Source organism: Histoplasma capsulatum, genomic scaffold (assembly GCF_000149585.1).
Source record: "Histoplasma capsulatum NAm1 scaffold_4 genomic scaffold, whole genome shotgun sequence".
In the NCBI taxonomy this organism is placed as follows: Eukaryota; Fungi; Ascomycota; class Eurotiomycetes; order Onygenales; family Ajellomycetaceae; genus Histoplasma; species Histoplasma mississippiense.
In genome coordinates, this window is record NW_001813979.1 from 1803507 (window position 1) to 1813605 (window position 10099).

Consider the following 10099-nt stretch of genomic DNA (forward strand, 5'->3'; position numbering starts at 1 on the left):
CTAAATCGAGCGGCATACCTTGTATTTGCGACGAGGCCAGGGGACACTGACGTACTGGCCGAGAAGGGTTTGTCTCTGACTCGAACCTGCGTATGAGGGACATCGGATCGGAGCCCCTCGCGACGGACTTGCTGACAACAGCAGCTCCGCTCCCTCTGCTGTGTCTTCTCATTGTTTCCGGTACTTCTGGGCCCGACTGAGATCTTGGATCCGGGTTGGCTATGCCAGAGGAAAAGACATTATGATGGTTCCTCTATCTTTCGCAAGGATGCGGCGGCAGGTTGTTTTCTCTATTTTCCTTTTCCTTAAAAATTTCCCCGTTGTCGGTCTTTTGGATCGTATCAATAAAGGAAGAACGATAACATAATGTGCGAATTAACCAATATTAAAATAAATATTAATCCTGCACAACGCTCAATAATAATTAGTACTGAACATAGCTTGAGGGGAGAAAAGGAAAGAAAAGGGTCACAAGAGAGGAATGGGGAATGAGGAAAGTGGTCCAAGAGCTTCGCCAACAGCATTTGAACTTCGCTGGTAGTCCACGAGGTGCCTACCTCGACGTATCTCCCTCTCTCAATATATATATCTAACCCAGTCGCGGATTCGCCTGAAGCCTTGAAGGTGCAATGGGTCGCGGCCAGCGAAGCATTTAAGAACTTGAAACCGTGGAGCTTTTAGGAAACAGGCGCGCCACCAAAACCAGCGTAAACTCCAAGAGTAATTCCGATATAATTAGCGGATGCGATATAGAGCAGAGGAGAAACAAAGGAAGGGGTAGGGGTATTGAGAGTTGAAGTGGCCAGGAAGACCCCGGTGCCGAAGTGGCTTTCCGCCTTCTGCTATTTAACGATGGGATTCCAGCAAAACGAGGGGTGGAGCCAAAGAGCTGTAGGCTTGGCATCCGTTTCGTGCAGAATTTATGCCCACCGGGAATAATGCACACGCACCCAAGCTCCCCCAGTGCTGCTAAGACTTGGTATCATATGGTACGTGGTCCGTTCCTTAGGGCAACCAACGATATAGCGAGTGAGTGGCCTACAAAAGCTTGTATAGAACTAAGGTCCCATATCCAACAGACCTTGTAGTTTTCAACTTGGGAGGACACACGAGTTGTTGCGGGAACATTGAGCGTATTACCGAACTATTGTGAACTATGGTACTGGCATACCCATGACACTATAACTGTACCCTATCAGATACCTATCTAATCGGTGTATCCTTGCATCATAAAAATCCACACTTATGCTAACTACCCACCAGGACCGAAGAAATTTACGGTCTCCCCGAGCCGGTGTTTATATGATAAAATCTTTTTTTCTCGTAGGCCAGAGCTACTACCAAATTGTTCAAAAATAATAGGAAAAATGCAAGGAGGATACAGCCAGTGGCTGCAAGAGGACCCAAAATGGAAAAAACAGTGAACCCGTACGATGCTGAATGGAACATAGCATTGTCACTAAGACCCTTTGTTTCCAACCCGACTTGCATAGCAGCGAGGACAATAGCAGCGTATACTGTTGCGGATGCTAACCATGTGAAGTTGTCCCGAAAGAAGGTCTTGTATTCCTGCCAGTGTCTGGTATAACCGCCCAGAAACGGGCGCTGGGTAAAACGATATATGTTATTCAGGCGGCTCAGGCGAAGCTCTCCGTATATGAATCGGGGGTTGATGTTCGGGTAGATGTGTGCCGTGTCAAGTTGTTCAACAAAAGTTCTCCATCCTTGCCATGTCAATCGGTCCTCCCCCGATGGGAGCAGGCGTTTGTCCTTGGCAATGTAAAAATCGCTCTCATGGGAGATCAGTGCGGCATAGGAGTACAGGAATCCCAGTGCAGACTTTCGCAATTTTCGATGGGAGCACTCCTGACTGGATGCCGGTGAGCCAACTTCAACCTCATGATCAAGGCATTTGCAATCGTCTCGGCAGGAAAGATATTCGGACCAGAAATTGGGCTCAAGAAGGAAGCGTGGGATGGGCTTGAGGTATACTCGACCCTCCGCCCAGACAAGATGCATGTCCATCTGCTCCGTGACGAAGATTTCGCGCCCAAGTAGGAGCTGGTAGTGAAGAGGTCTGGGTGGCATGGGTCGACCAACTACCCACAGCCATTTGAAAATTTTATTCAATCTACGCACATCAAGCTCTTTTTCCATGCAGGCCATATAATCATAGCTCGGGGCAGCAAGGTCATCAGTGCATGTACGGTACGATGCAGGGAAGACAGCCGAGAGCTTGTCATTCCTGCTTTGAGAAGTGGTGGTAGCGTCGTCGGATCCACCTCCCAGAAGCCGAATCGAGAAGGGAGGCGGCTGCACATAAAATGTCAGTTTTTCTGCTTAGTCCGGCACAGTGAAACTATCACCATAGCTGTTGAATTGGAATATTTACCTGGCTGTGGTCCTGCTCCATAGTATTTCCCCTTTCTCAACAGGCAGGGGCTGGTTTATTTAATGTTGAGCCGTGTTAAGCCTGTTGTGCCTGAGTGAATGTGTGCCTGGCATATATTCAGTTATTTAAGGACAACACTTCGCCCAGCTGCCAGGGCCTGTGGTCGTCGAAGACCAGATGTAGTAGATGTGATCAGCTGGCCACCGTAATATAAGACTTGCTAAAAGTATCAGCGCAGCAGTACACAGCTAGCTAGCTAGCAGCATGATCAGACCTCTATTGGTCACTCAGCCATCGCACTCCTCAGTGACTCGATGTTGGACTGCTTTCGGGTGTCTTCTGATCTTAACGTCCCGAACGGCTCATTCTCCGTTACGGGCCAGAACAACTGACAACAACAAGTGTGGTTATACACGCGCGCCACAAACTAGTGGTTTGGCGTGTTTACCGCCGCGATGATGTCTCCCAGTCCAACCAAACCGGTCATCGTTAGTATTGACAACTCTGCACTTGTCATGGAAATCGGGTCATCCTCATTTGCGACATGCTCCTTGTTGTATTCATGTGTATTTTTGTTCCCTTCTCCACATTGGATGATGGACAGACGCCACTAATTTAATGCTGCAGGTCATCAGAGGGAGGTTGACGATTGCCGCTAGTCACCGACCATGTCGATGTACTCCGTAGAGGCAGGATATTCATGGACGAGCGGATAAGATAAATTTCCAATAATACCTAACCCACGTCGAGCACCGTTTCAAAAACAAGCTTTTGTAGAATTCGCCTAAATATTTTACTGCACAATACACCTCATCGCAGCCGTTCTGATGGTTTAATTTTTGTCTGCGAGTCGGCATAGTTACTGGGAAGATTGAGTCTATTTACTGGGTTTATAGCAAGTTGGTGGTAGGCAAGACTGTTTGATAGTTTGCTATCGAAATTGCTTCTATATATTCATTCTCCAAACCGCCCAGTGTTTAGTATCTATGGATAGATTATGTTAAGTATAGTACATGATTAACTTTATCTTTGGAATAAACCTCGAACAGTTAACCGGACTAATATTGTTATATTGTGCCAAATAAAGTACCTCGAAGAAACTAGAATTTTGCAGAGGACCATAAGCAAAAGTAATAAAATAACTTCACAGAACAGTGTGGCTAGAGTCGAACTGACTATAGGAAATTAGCCAGTGCCTTCGTGTATGGCTATACAGCCATGATTCTACCAAATTCCTGAAACACACCAAGTGACGGACCAGTCGCTGTTCAATTTGGCGAAAATCTTTGTTAAATTAGCAAAGAGTTCCATTGTGCTAACCAAGATGGCGCGTGGGCAGCGGAATTGGCATAGCTTTGATCCGGGCTACAGGTTTGAGTGCGTCAAGGAGAACTCTTCATATCTCATCATCGCATAAGGCATGTTCTAGACCAAAATTGACCGGTCATCTGGCATGACATGAGCGCAATATCTCTTACGATCATCGTGGGAAACAATTTCGAGGTTACCGGTTGGATTCACTGGCGGCACACTCCCAAAATTGAGGCCGTTAGCAGTTTAACGACTTGGCCACTGGCCACATCGGTGGTTGCCCTGACAGGATATCAGCGGTGCCGTAATTTTTGCTGACTGGGTAGGAACACTGTAATGAAAATTGGAACGGACACAATCGGCACGATAGCGGGACAAAGTCTTAAATCGACAGCTGGACAACCCTGAACAGCTCTTCTGCTCGTAGTGGAGAGGGCCCGGATCCCTGAAAACGAGCAAGTGTATTCTGACGCATTACAATGCCCTAAGCTGTACGAGGATGAAAGAGACTTTAGAGACTGTCAATGTTAAGTTGACCAAGGAGGGGAGATTCAGGTCCTGTGTCGCAAGAGGTATAGTCGCATAATCCTGGGGAAAATATAGCCGCGCGTGGAGGAAGAGCTTTTTCAGATTTATATGCTCTATGCAGTGGAAACTGTAGCTTTTAAAATGTGCTTTGAGTGAAGTCGTAAGAAGAGCCAATTAACTAAATGTTAGGCGGTATCAATGGACTCATTCTCCGAACGAAATTTTCGGTAAACGAATTCAATATAACCCGGTCGATTTCCTTTCATCGCTGCCAGAGCGTCTTGGATCAGTCCAAAGGTGAGACTCAATCTCAAACCAAGTTTCGCTGTTCGTGCAGCTGTATATGCGTCGTGGTGAGCTATATCCTTTTGGTTAGCGTTGAAAGGCTGATAAAAAAACACATCACATGCATGGATATATGGATGATATGTGCCATGAAATGCACATCGCAAACACACCTAGCAAGCTATAAAGACCCGAGAATGCAAGGCCAGCGGTCACCGTGGAAAGGAAATCCTGCTGGCCGTGACGGGCGTGGTCAACCGTCTCCTCAAACAAGCAAAAAGTAAAAGCCCCAGCTCCAAGTTTCATTCCCATTTTCATTCCATCCTTCACTCCCCCGACAAATGATTTGTAGTTCTTGCTTCTGTGATAATGGTACCAACCCATAGTTGTGGTTGGTAGTCTATGGGCGTTCTCAGCACGGTATCGAAATGCCGCTCTCGTGCTGCCGTGGCCAGCTCCTAAAACCATGCCGGCAGTAAATGCAGCGCCCACTGTAATCGGCAGGCGGACGATTGGATCGATGCTGAGGCGCGGGGAGGAGGGATTAGCATGGCCGAGAATGGTGCTGAAAGTTTGATCCCCGTCTATTGGAGGCAGGGAATCCTGCTTGGATCCCATAGCTATGCCCGCACGGTAATTTTGTAGGCCAAAAGAAAAGCAAAATCTGGAAGTAAATAGGGCGCGAAAATCAAAGGTATTAAGCAAATTGACGCCAAATATGGGTCAAGCCGTGTCGTAAAAATATCCGTGGTTGTTAGTAAATACTAACGGATTCTTGATTTTAGTTGCTGGTTTGCGCTAGCCCTGTTTGGGTGGCTCTTTCTTCCCGAACTGACTGAAAACCACCGTAATTCGCAACAAACAATCAGTGAGGCTGGAACGAAACCCCGCTTGGGGATTGGACGGATTAATATATTCGAAATGGTGAGTGCAGTGAAATTGGTATTGATCTTGTATAACAATTTTACTAACCCCTGTAGAGCGAACCTGATTCGCTCAAATGGACTCTGAGGTTCAAAAACCATAATGTTACAATCCTTCTCCTTGTATCGCCTACCCAATCATTCGATTCCATAAAAGAAGAACTCATGAAAGCCCTTAAAATTCGCGGCATTACAGAATTAAACGGCCAAACTGTGCCTGAAAATCCAGCTGAAATCGAATTTGGTGTACCACTTGACAGGAACAACTTGGAAAAAGGCTGGGAAAAGTTGAAACCGACGGCAGGAGAAGCAGGGAACGGAATGAACAAGCAACCTTTGCGAGGCCGGAAGTCAATTATCACAGGTCCCTTAGGAGCAGGGCTCAAAGATTCTCAAGCGCTCGCGTTCAGATTCCGCAAGCCTGGCGAGGATGAGGACGAAGATGATCTGGGAATTGGTTTTGACGACCCTGGCTGGGATGTTATGATTGCAAAATATGACGCTGAAGACGACGAATGACGCTGTTGTGATGATAGGAGTAAGGAGTTTCGGGATGGCTGCATAAATTTATTGGATATTCACTGCTTGGATGCTTGGCTGCCTCGACCTTGCTGATAAGTTTAAGTTGGCTTGTCTGCCGGGGACAACGTATGCACATTAGGGTGTGCATACATGTACCCCCCCCCCTTTTGCACAAAGCGCAGATTTCCATAGTTGAGAACGATAAGACCAAATGAACATGGTTCCTATCTAACAAGCTGGATCATCCATATTTTACAGGTGCATTTTCAGTTCACGCACAAGGGCTCATGGCTTTATGTCACAGCTAACGATCCCTCTATATCCATTTTAACAAGCAGTTGGTGCGATTCCACATAGGCCCAATGACCCTGAAGTCTGAAATCTAGAAATACAAAACTTGCTGGAATGTCACTTTCAGGCTCAATCAAAGTGCATTATGACCAACAAAAGTGCGTGTCAATATATAATCCCTGCAAAATTAAACTTGGTTTTGGGTGAAAGTCTTAAAACTCACAGAATAAACTTTAATATATCCACGACCTTCACGGATGCTGCCATGGCAACCGGCGTCGGATCAACTATTCCACTTTCCCAGCATCAACAGAAATGTAAATAATGATCTGGGAGCTTGACAGGGAGAACAGACCTTCCAAAAGGACAAAAGTTCCACCGTTCAAATTCTAACTTTCAACAGAGGTCAATTGCTTCTGTTTGGGGATATCAGTTTCAATTTCATTTTCTTTACTGTTATCTATTATATAACCTTTAGTGTTCTTTTGTTCATTTGCATTCTTCACCACTAGTTTACACAGCATATACAAACAACACAGACTGTTTATACAACCTATCCCTCATGGCGGCCTCGAGCGGGGCGTCATCTATCTCAGTGACCGTTCGGGTGAGGCCATTTACAATACGAGAAGCTGCACAGCTTACGAAATGTGATGATTCGATGTTCTTCCTCGGGGACGGCTCCCTCGTCCCCACCCCAAAACTGATACAGAAAGGCATTCGACCTGTGGTAAAGGTCATGGATGATAAGTGCTTGTGAGTAAATTGCTATCCGGTTACGGATTGGATATTCTGACCTTTGTCAACCAGGGTCTTTGACCCACCAGAAGACAACCCAGTACATCGATTTTCTAAATCCGTGGTCCCAAATGGAAAGCGTGTGAAGGACCAGACGTTCATGTTCGATAGAGTCTTCGATGAAAACACGAGCCAAGGAGATGTGTATGAAGCAACAACTCGGAGTCTGCTAGATAGCGTGCTGGATGGTTACAATGCCACCGTTTTTGCGTACGGTGCGACAGGCTGTGGCAAAACCCACACCATTACAGGGACTGCTCAGCAACCGGGTATTATTTTCTTGACTATGCAAGAACTATTTGAACGGATTGCGGATAGAACAGAGGAAAAGGTCACTGAGGTATCATTGTCGTACCTGGAAATTTACAACGAGACCATTCGCGACCTGCTTAGTCCCACCAATCCTCCCAAGGGCGGTCTCATGCTCCGAGAAGACGCAAACCAAACAGTCTCCGTGGCTGGGCTTTCCAGCCACCATCCTCAGAACGTTCAGGAGGTGATGGATATGATTGTGAGAGGAAATGAGTCTCGCACTATGTCTCCCACGGAAGCAAACGCAACATCATCTCGGTCTCATGCCGTTCTCCAAATTAACGTAGCGCAAAAAGAGCGTAATGCGGATGTCAACGAGCCACACACAATGGCCACATTGAGCATTATCGACCTTGCAGGAAGTGAGCGAGCGAGCGCAACAAAAAACAGAGGGGAGAGGCTGATCGAAGGCGCCAATATCAACAAATCTTTACTAGCATTAGGCAGTTGTATAAATGCTCTATGCGATCCTAGGAAACGCAATCATGTCCCCTACCGCAATTCGAAACTCACCCGGCTGCTAAAATTCTCGTTAGGAGGAAACTGCAAGACGGTAATGATCGTCTGTGTCAGCCCGTCCAGTCAACACTTTGACGAAACACAAAACACCCTTCGGTATGCAAACCGAGCAAAGAACATACAAACTAAAATTACCAGAAATGTGTATAACGTCAATCGCCATGTCAAAGATTTTCTTGTTAAAATCGATGAACAAATGGCTTTGATTAAGGAGTTGCAAAAACAACAGAAAGATTATGAAGCTATTGCTTTCGCGAAGTTTAAGAAACAATCCGAGAAGAAGGAATTGGTAGTTCGTGAGGGAGTGGCTCGCCTGCGCAGTGCGTATGAACATTCAGCCTCCGAAAGAGAAGAAAGGGTCAATTGTATGCTGCGCTTGAAGCAAGTCAGCCGTCGCATCTCAATCCTCTCCTCCTGGATTGCTGCATTCGACAATGTGTGCGATGCTGCTGAAAATGAATCCGCCTTGTCCAATCTCCAGGCCATTCGAAAGACTGCCCACGGAATTCTCGTCGAGCTAGAGGGCAGCAGACAGCATTATCACCAGAAGCTTGCAAAAAGTAGCTGGGATCGAGGCATTAACTCTGCACTGGATATTGGTATTAAACAACTCCAAGAACTTGAAATAGCAGATGGTGTCGATACTGCCACCCTCGCGCGGGAAGCGGAGTTACTTAGGGCCAACGCAGAAAGGGAAGCACTAGGGGCAATTGCCGAGCAGGAGAAAGGAAGCGACTTAGCAATGATCCAGATGTTGCTGCAAACCAATTTCGAGACAGTTTCTGCAATTGACGATATCATGCAGCTTCGCGAGGAGGATGCAGTTGCAGCTGGCAAAAAAATTCTTGCAAAACTCCTCACGTCCAGTACAGCTGCTACGGCTCATGTAGTCAAACCTGATGGGAACGTACGGCCCATCGAAGTTTTCCCACCAAGCAAGACGGGTACACCTAAGCGCAGGAAGCAAAACAGTATGGGGCTCCCCGCATCGTTGCCAAAACCTATCAAAGCGGTTCTGTCTATAGCACCCCATGTATCCCCATCCCCAGCCAAGCCTTCTCCCAGAAGAAGAAAGATAGGGCCAAAGAAGGGTGTTAATTTCACACCAAAGAAGCTTCAGACGAAGAGCAACAAGAGGAGTGTAAGATGGAAGGACGACGTAGAGGATGGAACGCTTGCAGAATTCGAGAAGACTCCACAAAAGGTTGAAGAATCGTCTCCTGATACGCCCTCGGTGGAGCCGCAATTACAGCCAATGCATTTGGTGGCATCGGCCATTCCCCGTCGAACATCGAATGGCTCGAGAGAATCGTCACCCATCCCCAGCCCTCCTACCTCGCTCATCGTCCAGAAGAATAGCCGTTTCAAGGCCGGCTTCCTGTCCAAGAAGCCGAACGGATCTCCGGCTCCCTCGGCGTTGCCTAGGCTCCCCTTATCGTCGGACAGCGAACTTTCTCCATTACGTGGTATTGAAAATAGCAGTTTCCTAAATCGCAAATCTCTTGACCATTCTGAGGCTGATGATAACAAGAAAAGCAATGTCAGCGGGTCGTCATCAGACAACGAAGATAGATGGAAAATGGACAAAAGTGACGCCTTGATGATACACTCAGCGATGAGACGCATTTCCGGAGCCCACCAGGGAGGAAATCTAGCCTCGATGGCTGCTGTTAATAGAATCCATCGACGACGAAGCCCGACTGCTACCACGAGTGTAAGCCCTCCTAGTGAAAACAGCAGCACGTTCTCGGCGTCCCAAGCGAGGAGGATGGTGAAAAAGGAGAAGGACGATTCGAAGATTAGCGTTTTGAGCCCAAGGACCGTACCCATTATGAAAGCAAATAGCCAGCGACGGACGACAATCGGCGACGCGAAACAAATAGGCCTTGCGTCCAGAGAAGGGATTCGGCTTAGTTCTGCCACAATTTCAGGCGGTGGGTCGTTACGGGGTAGTTTACAGCCCGGGACGAAGGGTTCCTGGAGATAGCTCTGGGGCACTTTTCACTTTAATATAGATCCTTTTTAATTTGTGGAGTTTGTGGGCGGGCTACATATGGATGTTTCGGAAGCTTTACCTGGTGTCCTGGGATTGTCTGCCACGAATTTTTTTTCCTTTCAACTGCATGTATTTTAATCGGCTTCTTTAGCCTTTCTTTTCGTTTACTCCATGCCTACCGGTGTTTAATATATCCAAACAATGCCTATCCTGATTTTCGAA

General features: G+C 46.9%; 5 protein-coding genes across 5 annotated transcripts in view; 2 read left to right on the top strand and 3 right to left on the bottom strand.

The window, feature by feature from the left end:
* HCAG_04539 (predicted protein) overlaps positions 1–172 on the bottom strand; it is a gene marked incomplete at both ends in the record, with an annotated part of 2899 nt that extends 2727 nt beyond the window's left edge. The window contains one exon of the mRNA XM_001540649.1: positions 19–172. Within this exon, the coding sequence (XP_001540699.1) occupies positions 19–172 (154 nt within the window). The remainder of the gene's footprint in view (positions 1–18) is intronic.
* Positions 173–1154: 982 nt separating this feature from the next.
* HCAG_04540 (predicted protein) lies at positions 1155–2413 on the bottom strand (the record flags this gene model as incomplete). Its single annotated transcript, XM_001540650.1, has 3 exons — positions 1155–1179; positions 1433–2313; positions 2393–2413. The coding sequence occupies 3 exons, from the start codon at positions 2411–2413 to the stop codon at positions 1155–1157; spliced, it is 927 nt and encodes a 308-aa protein (XP_001540700.1).
* Positions 2414–4416: 2003 nt separating this feature from the next.
* Positions 4417–5134, bottom strand: HCAG_04541 (conserved hypothetical protein; the record flags this gene model as incomplete). Its single annotated transcript, XM_001540651.1, has 2 exons — positions 4417–4568; positions 4690–5134. The coding sequence occupies 2 exons, from the start codon at positions 5132–5134 to the stop codon at positions 4417–4419; spliced, it is 597 nt and encodes a 198-aa protein (XP_001540701.1).
* A 303-nt stretch (positions 5135–5437) lies between these two features.
* HCAG_04542 (predicted protein) lies at positions 5438–5958 on the top strand (the record flags this gene model as incomplete). The annotated part of the gene is made up of 2 exons (XM_001540652.1): positions 5438–5440; positions 5497–5958. 2 exons carry the CDS (start codon positions 5438–5440, stop codon positions 5956–5958), a joined length of 465 nt encoding a protein of 154 aa, XP_001540702.1.
* An 856-nt stretch (positions 5959–6814) lies between these two features.
* Positions 6815–9868, top strand: HCAG_04543 (hypothetical protein; the record flags this gene model as incomplete). The annotated part of the gene is made up of 2 exons (XM_001540653.1): positions 6815–7008; positions 7063–9868. 2 exons carry the CDS (start codon positions 6815–6817, stop codon positions 9866–9868), a joined length of 3000 nt encoding a protein of 999 aa, XP_001540703.1.
* Positions 9869–10099: the final 231 nt, after the last annotated feature.